The sequence below is a fragment of the Dipodomys merriami genome, unplaced genomic scaffold, assembly GCF_024711535.1.
Source record: "Dipodomys merriami isolate MVZ:Mamm:240054 unplaced genomic scaffold, mDipMer1.0.p SCAF_7, whole genome shotgun sequence".
NCBI lineage: Eukaryota > Metazoa > Chordata > Mammalia > Rodentia > Heteromyidae > Dipodomys > Dipodomys merriami.
Window position 1 is genome coordinate 50,520,800 of NW_027206290.1, and position 18,801 is coordinate 50,539,600.

The 18,801-nt window shown below is 47.8% G+C and overlaps 1 protein-coding gene across 1 annotated transcript in view; it reads left to right on the forward strand.

Annotated features, from left to right (window-relative positions):
* Nucleotides 1–3,268: 3,268 nt before the first annotated feature.
* The window catches only part of Acss1 (acyl-CoA synthetase short chain family member 1), a 64,317-nt gene continuing 48,784 nt past the window's right edge, over nucleotides 3,269–18,801 (forward strand). The window contains exon 1 of the mRNA XM_070006633.1: nucleotides 3,269–3,630. Coding sequence (XP_069862734.1) covers nucleotides 3,303–3,630 — 328 coding nt within the window. The 5' untranslated portion in view covers nucleotides 3,269–3,302. The remainder of the gene's footprint in view (nucleotides 3,631–18,801) is intronic.

Consider the following 18,801-nt stretch of genomic DNA (forward strand, 5'->3'; position numbering starts at 1 on the left):
ATCCATTAGTACCAACCTGAGAGCCAGAGAATAGAAAGTGGGCCGCTGTTTCCTGGGAGGAAGGAAAAGAAGATAGCTTGGGATGAAGTCGTGGGCCATCCCAAGAAGATTAAAAAAAAAGATCAGGACAGGACAGCAGTTGAGACAGAGAGATGTGAGCCAGGAAAACCATGCTTTTGTGTGTGTGTGTGTGTGTGTGTGTGTGTGTGTGTGTGTACACGTTGAATATCTTGAACTCAGAACCTGGGTGCTGTCCCTGAAGCAGTATGCTTCACCACTTAAGCCACAGCTCCACTTCTGGCTTAAAAAAATTTTTTTTTTTTTAATGTAAAGGTACTGTATGGAGGGGTTACAATTACATGAGTAAGGTAATGAGTACATTTCCTATCAAGCATTGTTACCCTCTCCTTTGTTTTTCTCCTACTATTCCTTCCCTCCCCACTTCTGCCTTTTTTTTCTATGTACATTTTTTTTATTGTGAAAATACCGTACAGAGGGGTTACAATTACATGAACAAGGTAATGAGTACATTTCATCCCTTCTCATCCCCCCCCCCGCCCCCGCCCCTGCCAAAGCTGTAAAGTTCGTTTTTAGACATAACATCGTGTACATCTCATTGTTGCAATGGGTCCACCTGTATCCCTAGTTAAACGATTTGTTTTTTTCCTTCCCCTCCACAAATTATACCAACATCAAATACAGTGAGAGCAGGGGTTATACCATGGGGAAGGGACATACAAAGCAACAAAGAAATCATCTTAAAATATGTTATAAATAATAGCAAGAAAGAAAAACCATTTGAGTCCTTATCTTGGGGTTCATTTCGCCTAACATCAACGTATCAGACCTTTTCTGCTTGACTCAGACATATACTAGTTATTTCAAATAAGGGAAACCATGGGACCTATGTTTCTTTGGGCCTGGCTTACTTCACTTAATATAATTTGTTCCAAGTCTTTCCATTTCCTAATAAATGGGGCAATGTCATTCTTTCTGATGGAGGCATAGAATTCCATTGTGTATATATATATATACCACATTTTCTTGATCCATTCATGTACTGAGGGGCATCACTTCTGGCTTTTTGATGGTTAATTGGAGATAAAAGTCTCATGGAGTTTCCTGCATGGGCTGGCTTTGAACAGCAATCCTCATATCTCAACCTCCAGAGATATGAGTAGCTAGAATTACAGGTGTGAGACACAGGTGCCCCACACCATGCATTAAAAAAAATTGTAGCTGTTTAATCTCTATGATTGAGAGATAAAACATTCCAACATGACTTAAGATCGGAATTTATAACTTCTCACAATTCTGTGGATTGATGGGGAAGTTCTTTCATACCAAGAGTGAAGGTCCTATGCTTGGGGCTAGAACATCCCAAATGGACTTGCTTGATTAGCAATGGGAATTTATTGATTTAGTTGCAGGTGCCTAGGGGCTAGCTTCCCTTAGTAAATGTCCTCTTAGTAAATCTTTGTTAGGCTCATTTCTTAATTTGCTCCACTAGGGGGCTTAGGATCGAAAGTGTGATAGCAGGATATAGCTTTTACTGTTTTTATTAAGGCTTATAGGTTCTGGCCCTGGCAAGCTTTTGTTTTGTTTGTTTTGGCTTTGTTCAAATGGGACCTTGCTATGCTGTCTAAACTGGTTTCAACTTTGTGAGTTCCAGGGATCCTCTCATCTCAGCCTCCCCAGTAGTTATGACTACAAGTGTGCATGGTTTAGATAATTGGGGTGTGTGTGTGTGTGTGTGTGTGTGTGTGCATGTGCGCGCCTATGTGTCTGAGTGTTTGCCGTGACTGGAGTGTAAACTCAAGGTCTTGTACTCTCACTTGACTTCTTCTGACCAAGGTAGGTACTCTACCTACTTGAAACATATTTCCACCTCTGGCTCTCTGCTGGTTAATTAAAGATAAGAATTTTTCAAATTTGTCTACCAAGGCTGGTTTCGAACCTCCATCCTCAGATTTCAGTCTCTTGCGTACAAGCAGTTAAGATGACAGGCATGAGCCCCGAAGTGCCCCTCTGCTTAGAACGTTTTTAAGCTCAGTTCAAGCGCTGAGCTGGGCACATGTGGTGCCAGCCGTTGTCACTGCGGTCCAGTCGTCAGTCCTCTGGCAGGAAGCAGCGTTCTGCACGCGGGGACTGGTGGCTGACCCCACAGCGGGGCCGCCTCTGAAGGGCAAGCTCCTTCCCCCCACCCCGGTGTCACCGCTAACAGGAAGGAACCTTTGCCAGCTCCAAGAACCCAACAAACCAGTTTCCCAGAATCCTCCATCTTCTTGTGGTTATCTTCATTATTAGGTGTTTACTTCTTCAGTGTTGAAATAGTAAGGGAAAAAACACAGGGTTTTGTTTTTCTTTACTTTTCATGGCTCCTCAACAATGCACATGGTCTCATATATTCTTCACCCTAGCCTTATGTGTGTGGGGGGGGGGGAGAGGGAGAGAGAGAGAGAGGAAAAAGAGGAACCACGGAGTTTAAGGAACTTGCCCAAAGGTCCCTGGAAGTAGAAATGCCATCTTTGAACCCAGGCCACAGACACTGGAGCAGTCGAGGAAAATCCCCCATGACCTCAAATTAACCAAGGTCACTAGAACCTTTGCCCCTCTGGGTTAAACTTTTTCCCTGGGCAGGAGAGACCAAGGTGGGAAGGTGGATGATAGGAACTGGAGCTTTCGCTCAGGCCTCCATAATTCCTGGGTTGAAGGCCTCCCCTGCCAGCTTCTTCCGCGGGTGGGGGGCCCTTAGGTGTGTGGTGGGTAGAGCGCAGGCCAGCACCGTTAGGAGAGGAGTTCATTCTCCAGGGAGCAACTAGGAAGCCTCCCTTTGTGATGCTGAACGGACCGACTGACCTTTGGTCCTCCGACCCCCCCTTCAGTGCGCTTCGATCGCTCCATCCACCAGGCACTGACATTCCTCCCCCGCCCCCCCCAACTCCGGAGGGCTCTCCGCACCCCAGTCCTGGAGCCCGTGCGCCCCAATACACCTGCTTCTGCAAAAAGCGCGCGCAGAACCCAACACAGCCCGACGCCCCGAAGAGCGCGGAGCAGCCGGGGCGCTCCCCTGCACCCCTCCCCTGCCCCTCCCACCCCGGACGCTCCCCATTTCCTCTCGAGGTCCCTGATCCCGAGCGGGGGAGGACAAGGGGTGGGGACCCAGGCGGCTTCAAGGAAGCCCCGAGGAGTGGGTGGTGGCTGGAGGGCGGAGTCAGGGCGGGGCCCGCGGAGGCTCCTAGGGGCACCCCGAGCTCCGGGTACCCTCAGTGTGTGTAGGGGGGGGACGGGTGTCGGGCGAGATGGCGGCGCGCAGCCTGGGCCGCGGCGTGGGGCGACTGGTGGGCGTCTTGCGCGGGCGCTCGGGGCAGGCGGGGCGGCCGCTGTGTGCGGGGAGCGCGCCGCGCGGGGCGGCCTTGGGGTTCTCGGGCCGCGCCCCCGCCGCCGCCGCCGCGACCCCCGGCTCGTACCCCGCGTTGAGCGCGCAGGCGGCTCTGGAGCCGGCTGCCTTTTGGGGACCGCTGGCGCGCGACACGCTGGTGTGGGACACCCCCTACCACACCGTCTGGGACTGCGACTTCCACACGGGCAGGATCGGCTGGTTCCTAGGAGGCCAGTTAAATGTGTCTGGTGAGTGGGTTGGGGGGGGGGGGCGGGGGGCGCCCGGGACACCCCGGACTCGCGCGTTCTGAGGACACCGAAAGAACTCCTCTCCCCTCCAGCACCCCCCTCACCCCCGGCTCCCCAGCAGCTGTCACCGGGCCGGGCGAGTGGAACTGGCCAGGGTCTTCTTACAGGAGCCCCCCCCTCCTCCAGCATTCTGCCCCCCCCATCTCCCCGACCCCGCGCCCTGTCACCCTCGTCCTGAATCCCACCCGATGGGGCCCAGGGTCTCCAGTTCCCGGGACAGACTAGATGCTCTAGAATCCGCTTTTTCCCTCCTGCTCCTCCCCGGCGCAGTGTCTCAGTGGATTTGTCTTCACACTTGAATTACGAGGGTTCACAGGCTGAAAGGCTCAAGTCTTGGGGTGGGGAGGGGAGGCGCTGCGGAAAAGGGGGAGCAGAGGGCGACACTTGTGCTAGGCTGGGGAGGGGGGTGGTGGGAAAGAGGTTGGTGCAGAGCAAAGTGTCCCTGGAGCCCGAACTTCTCTGTTCCTGTTCCCTGGCCAGCTGCATAAACGGAAAGCAGTAAGCATGTGGCCCTTGTTGTCACCGTCCGTTGCCTGGCGGTGGTGACTCCCCTGGGAACAAGCCCTGCCGAGTAAACATAACTGTGGCCGAGGGGCTGGTTATCTCCTTGTTCTGGGGAGTGTGGGGGCGGGAGCCTCTAGGAGAACTGGGCAGCCAAGACATACTTCCTGTCTTAGACCTGGTGGTTGGGCCTGGGGAACCCCAAAGCCCTCTCCAGCAGCGAGCCAACTGGTTTCTGCAGAGCCTGAATCCTGTTCTGCTACGATTTGGGCACAGGAAGACACACAGTACCCTCTCACTGTAATCATCGGAGGCACTGAGAAGGCGGCAAAGAAACCTTGGCCCTGGAACTGCAGGCTAGGCTGATCCTTCTGGGTAGGCCTCCAGGAGGAGAGCTTGGCCCCAGTGGAGTAGTCAGAGAGGCTGTGGTTGGTTCTATGGGCTGGGTGGGTCTGGAGAGGTGTAAGAAAAGAACTGGAGGTTTTTGTGCAAGATTGTTCCTTGCTCAAGGGCCAGATGTGGAGATGGAATCTGGTGTCTTTCTAATTCTACTCTGTCTTCCAGTAACTCTCCTCTTCTGAGACTTTGTCCTTGTTTGTAAAACAGGACAATAATGCTCACCTGTTAAGGCTGGCTGTAAGAGTGTGCTGGAATGCCAGGACTGGGCAGCCCCCCTTACTAGTGATCAACAAGCAATAGCAGTTTTTTTGTTTTCTGGTGCCAGTATTAGTACTTGAACTCAGGGCCTTGTGTTCTCACTTGGCCTTTTCTCTCACTTCTAGCTTTTTGCTAATTAGTTAGAGTTGAGACTTATAGACTTCTCTGCTAGGTGTGGGCTTTGAACCTTGATTTTCAGTTCTCAGCCTCCTTTGTAACTAGGATCACAGAGGTGAGCTATCAGCACCTGGCAAGAAGTAGCAATTTTGACAATATATGTAATATATTTGGTCATCATATATTCATACATTGCCTCAATATTATAGTGTCTACATTCCAAATACAGAACCTTAAAGGAACTTTGGACCAGCTCCCCCACCCCATATTGAATGTTAATTCATGGGTTTAATCAAAATGAGTCACCAGATAAGCGTTTTCTTTAATACTGAGTCAGCAAGTGTACTTGAACTAGTAGAGGTTTAAAAAAAAAAAAAGAATCCTGATGTGTGCCGAGTTGGTGGAATGTGTCCTTGAAGGGACTAAAGCAATTTGCAAAAGGACAAGTACAGTTCCTTTGGAAGTGACCCTGGTCATAGGAGGCGTAGGCCAAGAGAATGTCATCAGTGTTTATCTCCTGCAGATGCAGTTGACAAGCAGGGGAGTGGGCCTCAGGACTGACCAGGAGGACCTTATCCTGGCCAAGGTCAAGTGTAGTCAGCAGACAATAATTATTCTTCCTCCTCCTCTTCTTCTTCTGCCTCTTCTTCTGCCACTGCTGCTGCTGCTGCTGCTCCTCCTCTTCTTCCTCTTCCTCCTCCTCTTCTACTTCCTCCTCCTCCTCCTCCTCTTCCTCCAGCTTGGACTCTGGGTCTGACACCCTTGCTTGTCTTTTTTTCCCTTAAATCTAGCACTTGAGCCACATGTGGTTCCACATCCAGATTTTTTTTTTTCTGGTTAATTGGAGATAAGAGTCTCATGGACTTGTCTACCTGGCTGGTTTCAAACCCCAATCCTCAGATTTCAGCTTCCTGGGTAGCTAGGATTACAAGCGTGAGCCACTGGCACCCAGTTTTTCATTTTTTCTTCATTTACTCCTCCTGAAAATGTGTCCTTTATAATAACCATAGGCAGACACTGAGCTTCAACAAACTGACTTGTAGGAAAACAACACTTCCAAAGATCTCTTGCTTGGATGGCCCTGCCTAGGCACCAAGCTGTCTGCAACATCCTTGCTCTTTGTCAGTGTCTGCAAACCAGAGTAGTGAAATTCAAAGGACACAATTGCACTGGGAGACACCTAGAAAACAGCGGATGTGGTAGGATTTGTTTCAGCTCCATGTATCTGTTGCATGTGATAATGTCAGCATGAAGATGGCTGGTGTCCCTCCACTCCTCCCTGCTTAAAAAAAAAGAAGAAAAAAGAAAAAAAAAGAAAACTGTGGACCTTTTAAAGATAGCTTAACCAGTGCATCTCCAAAGTTGGTTTTGGGCCACAGCATTAACTGGAAACATTTTAGAAAGTCATATTCTGGGCCTATCCTAGACCTCTGGATTTAGAAATTCAGAGTCTGGTGACTTGCCATCTGAGGTAAACTAGCTCTCTAGAAAGCAGGTGTACAGTCAGGTCTGAGACCCACTGATTGCATGCACCAAAAACAAAGCAAAACAAAACTAAACAAAAAACCAAACCAAACAACAAAAAAAACAAACCAAGAGCCTGCTAAAACAAACAGAATTGGGATTCATGTGGTGAAATTGGCTCTAACAAACAAACATGGGCAACACGGTTGTTTAGTAGTTTCTGCTATGTGTTTAAAGTCACCCCTATCTACTTATGAATTTCCCTTTCCTGTGTTATGTATAAATAAAGAGAGTGTGGAAGCTGGGTGCTGGTGGCTCATGACTGTAATCCTAGCTACTCAGGAGGTTGAGATCTAAGGATTGTAGTTTGAAGCCAGCCAGCGTAAAAAAAAAAAAGTCTGTGAGATTCATCTCCAATTATCCAGAAAAAGCCAGAAGTGGAGCTGTGGCACAAGTGATAGAGTGCCAGCCTTGAGCATAAAAGCTCAATACAGTACCCAGGCTCAGAGTTCAAGCCCCAAGAACAGAAAAAAAAAAGCAAAGCAAAGAAAAAAAAAGAGGTGTGTATCTGAGTTCTGTTCTAGTTGCCACTGTTGAACAACAAACTGCTCCTCCCTACCCCCTGCCTCCCTTCCTCTACCTTAGTGGCTCGAGCATTTGATTCTTTTCAAGTGCTGAGGGTCAGGACACTGGACAGTATCTAATGGCGATAGCTTGTATCTTACTACCAAGTCTAGAGCCTGGGTTGGTGCTATGATCAACATATAGTTTGTCCCTAAAACTTATGCAAGAGTTTAATTCCTATTGTGAGGCATTAAGAGAGTTGAGTGTAAATTGACTACAGTGTTTAGTGACAGTCTTTGGAAGTGGATTTGAATTGGGTAAAGCCCCCAAGATCGAATCCTTTATAAATCCTTTTAGAGCTTTATCAAAAGAGACAAAGATATTCCTGTCTCCTTCTGTATGATGTCCTGTGCCATCTCAGACTCTGTCATCAAGAAGGTGATTGCCAGAGATAGGTAGACTTTGAACCTCTAGAACTGCAAGGTAACTAAACCTCCTTTTCCCTCACACTATTTGTCATCATTATGAATTGTACAATGTGGGGAGTTCCATTATGATGTTTTCATACATGCATGTAACATACATGAACATGCATTCATCTCCTTCTGTTTCTTGTCGCTACCGCCTCGGCCGGTAATGACGACGCGACACCGGACTCTTCTCTCCGCAGTTTATTCAGGACCTTTTAGTAATCTTCTGACCCCAACCCCGGGGAGAATTCCCCACAGCCTTAAATACCCGCTGGGTAGCCAACCCTGATACGCCACGTGGGAACCGCCAATAGGTTCAGGTGCACAGAAGCAAGCCAGATTCTTCGCCTTAGCCATATCAGGAGTTGTTTACCACGAGAGCACTCGCCATCGGGAAGGCGGAGGGCGGAAGCCGGCGCCATCTTCCAGGTGCGGCCTCTCGCAGCTCTCTACAGTTCCCCCTTTTTTGTTTAAAGAACACAGATGAGAACAGAGGTCTGATCCCTGTTGTGCAATTGCAAGGACTGCATACAAGCCTTCTCCCAGAGGGTACCTTCTCTAGGGATGACTCAGCCTGTCCATTGATTCGTTTTTCACAAGGACGGGAAAAGGCGAATCGAACCCGTGTGCAATCAAACATGCTCTCCTCGAGGGCAAAACTCATGCCTCTCGACTGCAGTACTTTGGCTTTGCAATCTGTGTTCATTGTTTTAGGGTGGCAAGCCACGCTTAGGGGGACTGACCTGCTCCAATGACTGTAAAGGCTTGGATAACCATGGCTGCACTGCGACGCTGAGAACCTCTAATTTGGCAAATACACCACAGACATACCAAGGAGGCTAACACCAGAAGGCCTATCAGGGCTCCCAAACCCGCCCCCTCCTTGAGATGAATCATAGCAGCGGAGATCCATGAAGATAACCCCTCCGCCAATCCGGCATCCACTCAGGTCGAGTTCACCATGACGATGGCAACCCTGAGCTGTTCCATCAGGCTGTCGAACTCCCCAGTTCAATTACCTAAAAGATAACTAGACAACTGTTTAGACAAATTTGCAGCATTTTTTGAATAGGTTTTTTTCCTGGGCCTGAACTCTGGGTCTGGGCGCTGTCCCTCAGCTCTTCAGCTCAAGGCCAGCGCTCTACCACTTGAGTCACAACGTCACGTCCGGCTTTTTCATTTTGCTTATGTGGTACTGAGGAATTGAACTCAGGGCCTCAGGCATGCAAGGCAAGTGCTCTACCACTGAGCCACCTTCCCAGCCCTCATTCTTCTGGGTTAATTGCACCACAGCAGCAGCTAATCCAGCATTAGTTAGTGGTCCGCCCAGCTCTCTGCAAACTTTCATCCATGCTTCTAGTCCCCTGTTCTTATATGGGGTTATGGCGGCTCTGCATTCCTTAGTGCACTGCTCGTAAACAAGCTGTTTAATTAATGGCATGGCTGCGTCTGGGTCACCAAAAATTCTGCCAGCGGCCTCAACCATACGAGCAACAAAGTCCGAAAACGGCTCCGTAGAGCCCTGCAGGATTTTGGTGAGATTGCCACTCACCTCGCCTTTATTTGGTAAGGCCTTCCATGCCTTTATGCCAATTTTATTGATTTGTTCATAAACTTGAACCGGGTAGCCTATCTGCTGATTGGCGAATCTCCCCTGTCCAAGCAGCATATCTCTGTCCCAAGCTGGGTTTCCCCCAGCCTGATTGGCCGCAGCCTCTTCACTAGCAAATTCAATCAAAAAGGCCTTCCAATCTAAATACTGACCTGGGCTCAAACAAGCTCGTGCGAGCCCACTCCAATCACCGGGTGTCATGCAGTGTCTGTTTAGGGCCTCCACCTGGGCTACAGTAAAGGAGGCCGTGATTCCGTATGTCCGCACAGACTCAGCTAAAGATTTTATCACCTTAAAATCTAAGGGTTCATGATACCGCTGTCCCTGTGGATCCTGAAATATTGGACAGGCTAGATGTAACTCGGTTCTGACCGCTTTCCACACTCCTGGGCTGAAAGAACAGCCGGGGCTGCCACTTCCAGGATCCTCCGCATAGAGCGGAGGGGCCGAAGGTGTGGGGCGGTGCACGGAGGGCGTGCATTCGTCTTTATCTGGGTCCTCTCTCTCCTTCCCTTTCCTCCTCTTTCTTATCTTTGTTTTTTCTATTTGTTCTATGATTGATTGTAATTCCTCTGAGTCTGTAGACTCAGAGGTCTCTAGTTCGGCAAAATCAGGGTATAACCCCCCCCTGCTCTCCTCCTTTTCGCTGTCTGCCCTTTCCGATCTTTCTTCCTGCAGCATTTCTAAGGCGGCCTGACCATTCTCTACCGCCTCACTGCAACGCTGGTCCTCGAGACAGCCTCTTATCAGTTTCCATATTGGTCTCACTCCGCTCTTAAGCGTTCCTTGTTCAGAGGCAAAATCTAGGTCCCTCCCTAGTTTCTCCCAAGAGGCCACCGTGAGGCTTCCAGAGACAGCGAACCATGGGGCAACGGTGTCACATTCATTCAAAAATCTCTCTAAAGTACTCTTTTTTATTTTTAACTTTTTTGAGTGCAGTAGCTCATTGAGAGCCAAAAAAATTGGGTGCGAAAAAGAAGCGCCCATGTTTCAAACATTTAAAGCTGGTAAACAAGCTTTTACTTTCACGTTTGGCTACTCTACTGACTAGCCCCGGGTTCTCACTCTCTCTTTATCTACCGAGAAGAGCAAAAATCCCCCCCGCTCTTGTGGCGGATTCCCCTTTTACTTGGGAACTTACTCCCCGCTCTTGTGGCGGATTCCCCTTTTACCTGGGGACTTATCCCCGCTCTTGTGGCGGATTCCCCTTTTACCTGGGGACTTATCCCCGCTCTTGTGGCGGATTCCCCTTTTACCTGGGGACTTATCCCCGCTCTTGTGGCGGATTCCCCTTTTACCTGGGAACTTACCGGTGCACCACCCTGACCACAGAGAGTTCTGAGTCCTCGTTGGGGTTGTGGCTGAGTCCCCGTACGGGCCACCATGTGTCGCTACCGCCTCGGCCGGTAATGACGACGCGACACCGGACTCTTCTCTCCGCAGTTTATTCAGGACCTTTTAGTAATCTTCTGACCCCAACCCCGGGGAGAATTCCCCACAGCCTTAAATACCCGCTGGGTAGCCAACCCTGATACGCCACGTGGGAACCGCCAATAGGTTCAGGTGCACAGAAGCAAGCCAGATTCTTCGCCTTAGCCATATCAGGAGTTGTTTACCACGAGAGCACTCGCCATCGGGAAGGCGGAGGGCGGAAGCCGGCGCCATCTTCCAGGTGCGGCCTCTCGCAGCTCTCTACAGTTTCTCTTCCTTCTTCCTGCTTTTGAAGAAATCTTTCTTGCAGTCTTTAAAAAAATGTTTTTCATTACCTTTTCATATGTTCCTAAAATATACTTTGATCTCCTCCCTCCCTCCCCCCCCTCTCTCTGTCGATTGGGGGGCCTGAACTCTGAGCCTGGGCACTGTACCTAAGCTCTTCCACTGTAGACTAGCCCTCTACCACTTGAGCCTCAGCCCCACTTCCAGCTTTTTCTGCTTATGTGGTGCTGAGGAATCGAACCGAAGGCCTCATGCATGCAAGGCAAGCATTCTACCACTGAGCCACCTTCCAAGCCCCATGATCTCTTTTCTTTATAAAGTTTCTCTCCCTCTAGTATTTGCTTATAGTAACAAAAAATGGACTAACACAGTTGAGTTAACTTGATAGAAGAAGGTTGGGCTCCACTGGAACTTGACCCTAAAACCATGCAGGGAATGCCTACTATTTACAGGCCTATGGTCGATGCAGAAACCGTGAGATTTATGACAAGCCTGTGTGACTTGGGGAATGTTATTAGTCTTGTCTGCTTATTTCTTTATCAGATGTGGATATCAGAATACTCACTTTAGGGCTCTGGTTAGGATTAGGTAAGACTCCCAAAGCACTCAAGGGTCTTCAAGTCCTGAACAGCCTCAATCACTGGCTGGTGTAAATTATTAATGAAGTCTTTGGGAAGGCTTGACCTTGAGTTTGGCCTGCAGCTGTGCTGCTGAACAAGCGGTCTACCTGAACTGTATCCCATAAGGTTTACTTTTGATCAAGCTGAGATGAGTAGAAAACAAGTCTTGGAAGGTGTTCAGGTCCTAAATTGGTTCCCCAAATTCCCCAGTACTCTACCCACACAAACTCTGATAGCCATCTGTCATGCTGATGCCTTAGGCCCTGGATGGGGAGGTGATTCCTCCCCTTTCAGTGAGTTGCCTCTCTCATCTTTATGCAGAAAGTTCTTGGGAAAGCCACGTTCTAAAAAGGATTCTTTCCTGCCTTTGACTTTTGGCTCTGTTTTTTTTTTTTGGTAGGCTCCATAGGTACTGCCCTGTGCCATATGAATATAGGATGCCAGAATTATAAATGTAGAGATCACTGAGGTGTGTGCTGTTTTCAACTCAACACACAACTAAGCCCTGTTTTCTAGGTCTTGAATTTGAGTCTGACTGTGTGTGTGTGTGTGTGTGTGTGTGTGTGTGTGTGTTTGTATGTGTGTATGTGTGTGTGCACAATTTGAGTCTGACTTTGTGTGTGTGTGTGTGTGTGTGTGTGTGTGTGTGTGTTTGTATGTGTGTATGTGTGTGTGCACAGGCACCAGTTCTGGGGCTTGAACTCAGGAACTTGTACTCTCACTTGACTTTTTCTGCTCGAGGTTGGCTCTCCACCACTGGAGCCACCTCTATTTCTGACTTTTTTTCTTCTGGTTAATTAGATCAGTGTCTTTCAGATTTGTCTGGCTAGCTGGCTTTGACCTGTGATCATTTGAACCCTGGGTAGCTAGAATTACAGGCAAGAGCCACTAGTGCCTGGCAAAATAAACTATTTTTAACCAACCATTGAATACTGAGAGATTTCTTGGGCAATGCCTTCTACCTGGTGCTGGACATGGAATCCAAGGCCTCACACACACCAAGAAACAGTTCTCTCACTAAGCCACACTGTAGCATTTTGAGGCTTTTTGAAAGATTAACTGCATACATACCAAGTGTGTTAGTAGCATTCTCTTCTGTGCCATGTCCCAACAATTCAGAAGCAGGAACAGTGATAATCAAAGGCAGATACTACACAGCCTGCATGCCATTTTTCTCTCAGTGATTACACACACATACACACACACACACACACACACACACACACACACACACGTCTAGCTGGGTGCTGGAGGCTAATGTCTCTAATCCTAGCTACTCAGGAGGCTGAGATCTGAGGATCATGGTTCAAAGCCAGCCCAGGCAGAAAAGTCTATGAGGCTCTTATCTCTAATTAACCATGAAAAATCCTGAAGTGGAGCTGTGGCTCAAGTGGTAGAGCCCCAGCCTAGAGAAAAAAAAATTAAGGGACAGCACCCAGGCCCTGAGTTTAAGTCCCAGTACCATTACCAAAAAGAAGAAAGCCTATCTAGGTTTCTAAGGAACTCTAAATGGGAATGTAACCTATCCTCTGAATTCTCAGTTGTGAGAGGCATGGCTTACTTTAAATAGCACATGCTTCTGGAAAGTTGGCAAATACAGTTTTTGTGACTGATGCAATATCTCAAAATGTGCTGGGAAGATGTGCTATTTAAAGATAACCATTGTGAATCCTTTCGTGGGATATTAACTTCCTAGTTTCTTTTGATTCACATTGAAGTTTTGTGAGTTGGGTTCATTTAAAGTGTATGTGTATGACAGGGATTTATTTAAACAACCAACCAAGTGCTTGTGGGCTGGGGATGGAGTGTACTGGTATCAGGTTTGCTTAGCATATGGATGCCTTGAGGTCTATCCCCAGCATTGCAAAGATAAAGAACATTTAAAAAATGGTTATATTATTGTGTGACATCTATATAAAGATAACAACATTCTTAATTTTCTCCCTTTCTCACCCCAAGCCTGTACTAGGGATTAAACCCAGGCCCTATCACCTGCTAGGCAAGTGCTCTACCACTTGAACCACACCCCTTCCTTCCCCCTTCTACTTTTTTATTTTTAACTTTTAACTTTGCCTGGATTGGCCTGAACCTCAGGGATCTGGTGATGCTCCTGCCTCTGCCTGCTTCCTGAGGAGTTAAGATTGGCTGAGGATTACAAGTATGCGCTACCAGGCACTATTTGTTAATTAAATAGAAAATCCCATGGCTCTACTGCTTGAGCCACACACCTTCAGCTCTTTTTGCTTTGGTGACTTTTGAGACAGAGTTTCACTTTTTATACTCCCCACTGTAGCTGGGATGATAGATGGGTGCCACTGCACCATCTCAACCGAGATAAGAGCTGTGAAACCTTTATGCTGTCCTCAAACTACGGTCCTCCCAATCTTAACCTCCCAACCAGGTAGAGCTGGTTCATTTGAAGTGGACGTGTATGCCAGGGATTTATTTAATAACCAACCAAGCACTTGTGGGCTGTTTAATAATCTCAGTTGCTTCCTTGCTCTTCTTTTCTAGAGTTGAACAACACCGAATTCTACAAAATGGGTCTTGGTGTAGATTTTACAGAGGAGGGATGTAAAAAAGCAGAAGCCCAAACTACAACAACAACAAAACCCAGATCGGTCATGCTAAAGTTATTTTCCTCATGAGGCAGGAGTGGGGAGACAGAAAAACAGGGTAATAACTGATGGCTGATATCAGACTTCTTCACATTATTTTTTCCTGTGAAAAGATCAAGGTGAGTGGTTCATCAAGTGGTGGCTCATGCCTGTAATTCTGGCATTCCAGAGGCTGAGGTAGGAGGCTTGTGAGCTTGAGGCTAGCCTGGGCTAGCAGAAAGAACTTCATCTCCAGGCTCATTAACACTGGACTGTTTGGACGGCTGCTCTCACTCTAATCCTGATTCCTCTAAAGGGCAGATAAACAACCAAGTTTCAGTTTGGGGATGGGAACTTTATCATGAGTGACTCCATTTTGACTTTAAAACTGTCTGAGCAAGAGCTTAGACCAAAGCAATTTCCTGTGATTTTTAACTTTACCTACTACATAAACAAACTCATCCTGGGGCAACTCCCTCAAGGCTTTCACATCTGCTAGGAGAATTAAAATGTAACTCTCCGCCCCCAGTTCCCATGATAGAGTAAAGGAGAATCCTCCAGGTCCTTGTGATCCAGACCCTTTGTATCCCAGAATGGAGACAACTAGGCAGAAGACAGTGCTAAATGGTCCTGGGCCAACTGAGAGGTGGGAGGACAGTTGTGTGCTGGGAGACTTGGAAGGCTTGAAATAGGAGGTAGGGTTTGAGCTACGCCTTCAACTGTGCTGGGCACTGGCCCAGCTCTTCTTGGAAATGTAATTTTCTTGTCCCACCGCCCAGTTCCTCAGATTGAGATGCCTCTGTGTTTTGTATTTGTTATTGCCATTTTAAATATAGAGACAGAAGAATTTATTCTCTCTCCCTCCCTTCCTTTTTTCCTTCTTTCCTACCCTGCATTTTTTCCTTTTCTCCCTACCTCCCTCTCTTCCCTTCTTCTTTTCCTTCTTGGAGTCAAGAACCATAAATATATGCTAAGAACAACCAATCAGTTTGACATTTTTAAAGCCACCACTCCCTCCCCACTACCCCAGCCCTGCATACTCCTATGGTGCACTGGTGGCTGCTAGCAAAGAAAGAATTATTCCGTGTGTGTGTGTGTGTGTGTGTGTGTGTGTGTGTGTGTGTGTGTGTGTGTGTTTGTGTGTGTGTGTATTTCCCTTGGGAACACTGTGACACCCTCTGACCCCATCTTAGAAAACACTCAAAGAGCACCTGATTCTTAGTCAAGCCCAGAGTCAGGGAGCCTTATGTTGCTCCCAGGATTAGGAAGTTGGGACTTCAAGGACATTGTCTGTGGGTGGTGGGTGGCTGGCCAGAGCCCAGACTTAACAAGATTTCAGCAGCAGTTCCAGGCGGCCAGCCAGGGAAGCTTGGCCAGGTTTCACACAGAGCTGGCAAGTGTGTTTTAGTTGCTCTCTTCCCAAAAGGAAAAAAAAGAGAGACAGAAAAAAAAGAAAAAAGGAAACACAGAATTTTGGATTCATATATAAAGTATATCTGTCTACAGAATATGTCTAGTCTAGTACCTTGTGGCCTGGGATCAGCCAAGGCTTCATGTTAGGATCATCTAGTCAGGGTGGGGCTGGGGTGGTCTCTGTGGGATCCAGGCATCCATGTGCTAACAAGCCCTCGGGGATTTGGACATCACTCAAGGGTAAAAAGCACTGATTTTGTTCAATCAAAGAGACCTTCTAATTTGAAGGATAAAGTCACATAGTGGGTATCTGCTTCTTCCCCTGAGCCTGAGGGACAACCTGGTGACACTTAGACCCCAATGTACTCTTCCAGCTGAAGGATTTGAATTCTCTGTCTGTCTTTCCATCATGAAGAGCTTTGCTACATGTTTGGCTCTGTGATCTGAGGTAGGCTGTCAGCATATAAATATGAATAGGAGGCTGGGCGCTGGTGGCTTATGCCTGTAATTCTAGCTACTCAGGAGGCTGAGATCTGAGGATTGTTGTTCAAAGCCAGCCTGAGCAGAAAAGTCTGTGTGACTCTTATTTCCAATAGGACACTCACAAAACTGGAAGTGCTGTTGTGGTTCAAGTGGTAGAGTACTTGCCTTGAGCTGAAGAGCTGAGGGACAGCGCCCACCCCCAGAGTTCAAGTCCCACAACTGACCAACCCGCGCCCCGCCCCAAACAAAACAAAACAACACAAACATGAACAGGATACTTGGCCTCTGACCAAATCTGTGTAGCAGGCAGCAAACATTTCAGGCAGAGGAAAGCACAGACTTCAAGAACAGGGAGGGAGGGAGGGAGAGAGGGAGAGAGAGAGAGAGAGAGAGAGAGAGAGAGAGAGAGAGAGAGAGAGAGAGAGAGAGAGAGAGAGAGAGAGAGAGAGCCCTGCAACATAAATTGGGGGTGAGGAGGTCAGATAGGAAGAAGCTAATGCAAAGTCCTTGGGAGTAGGGGGAGTTTCCTGGACTGTGTATGGACAGCAGGAAGAGGTATGCCTCTCGGGGTCTTGGCATCCATTGATTGATACCCTCTTGGTATGTGGAAAGCTCCTAAGGAACAAATGTATTTGGGCTCTGCTCTGATTTGCCTAGATGTATGCCATCTGGAAGAGAAGGACACATGGCTAATGTTGCTGTTTGCACCCTGGTCTTTTCCAACCATAGCAGGCCTTTCTCCAATCCACCTTCCTCAGGCCTGCCTTCTCAGTTGGCACAAAATAAAGGGAAGCCCTTAGTGGGCTCTGAGGTCTCAGCTTCAAGTCAGGCAATCACTCTGGGGAAGAAGAATGTCCTGGCACCCTGGCTGTGCTGGGAGCAAGTGATGTGGTGAGATGAAGCTAGGCAGTGTCACCTGTGGTCTTAGCCCCTCCCACAGCCTCCTGGCCAGTGGACCACAGGGAGCACCCTCTGGCTGTTCCTATCTGCAGCTGGTCAGGCACCCTTTAGGGTGACCCAGGGTCAGCGTGTGTCAGAGCAGCGCTTCCCTGACAGTGTGGGTGCACATCTCCTGCGGGGCTTCTCAGCAGGTCTGTATTTGTCCCCAGCTCCCAGGTGATACCTGGAGCAGCCCAAGGCTGACAGTGACCAAAGTCCAATACGAGCAGTCTCCTTACCTGCTGAGCTTTCTTCTAAGTACACAGCCTCACCCAGTCTCTTAATTCTCCTCTAGGATTCTGCAGGGTCAATCCTCAGCTGAGCCTGCCCAGCTTGTCAGGACCTCACTGGAGTCACCTCCAAGCAGGGGACAGGGGCTTGTGACAGGGTTATCTCTGTATCAATTGCTCAGAAGTCACGATTTTATGGTATTAGAGTGAAAACACTTGATTTTGGACACACACACACACACACACACACACACACACACACACACACACACACACACACACACACACACACACACACACACACACACACACACACACACACACACACACAGAGACACACAACCCTGGTCAGAGAAACAGCACATTTATGCCCATGGGCAAGGTTGGCTAATATTTGCCAAACTAGTTGCGAATTTTTTCCCCACCGTTTATTTTTCCATACTCTTCAGGATTTGCATATCCACCTGCCTAGATTACTTTCTTTTCAACTAAAGTCTCACCTGTCTGTAAGCTCCTATCCTTTTCACAGTGCCTTTTCCTTTCACTGGAAGGCCCAGTCCTCCTGACACCTGTTGCACAGAACAGTTCTCAGTTGGATCATTACAGGGTGACAATGGAGGGAAGGATAGCCAGGCTAATCTGCTATGCTGTGACCTGGGTAATCTGAGAAATACTAGTAGTTTCTCCCCCTGGCCTCTGGGGGAGTGCTGTTTATGGGGAAGCCCTTAATATTTTGGTTTCAGTCCTTGTTATTAGTTTCTATGGGATTGCCTTGTCTGGATACATTAAGCTCTATTTCTGTGTGGACAATATTATAATACCTGCTATAACCCACCTTGTGTTTTTGGTAACATTCACATGATTCTCAGGGCTGTTTCTGTTATCTGCATCTATGGTTGGGCTGAATATCTATCTTTTTTCCTTTGGAACTGAGCATGATACCTTTGGTAGAATTGGTGCCCTGGAGGCTGGTTGAATTAAACCAGACCCTCCTCTCAAGCTTGTAAAAGACTCTTGTCAAGAAAAACATTTTGGGAAAGTTTTCCAAGGGGTGGAACTTTTTTGTTTAGTTGTTTTTTTGTGTTGATCCTGGGGTTTGAACTCATGCCCTTGCTCAGCCATTGTTGCTTATAGCTGGAGTTCTACCACTTGAGCCACTCTGCCAGTCCAACACTTTTCTGGTTAATTGGAGAGAAAATCTTGCCGATTTTTCTGCCCAGACTGGCTACAAACCACACTCTTCAGATCTCAGCCTTCTGAGCAGCTAGGGTTACAGATGTGACTCACTGACACTTGGTGAATTCTAGTGCTTTTAAAGTCCTGAACTATTTTGTGCCGAAAGAGAGATACTCTTTACTTGCTAGACATTAGCTAGAGTCTCACTGACTGGATACCACCCTGCCCCAGTCCCCACTCCTGGGTAGTGGCTGAAATAACACCAGAAACCCTCAATATGGTGAATAGAACTTCACATGAGATTAGTGATGTTCTTGCAGTACCATTCTGTTCAGAGAATAGCATGAATTCACTTTGAACACACAACACATATGCACCCAAATAAGTACACATGGGCACAAGTATCAATTTGCAGCTCCAAGTGTGCCCCTGTACTTCTTCCCAATTCACTTTCTTCCTGTTCCTCTTTTCTATTTTGTAGGCATTTGATTCCTGTTCTGTTTTCTAGCACTTCAACAAAATCTCCCGTGTTCATTCATATTGGTACTATTT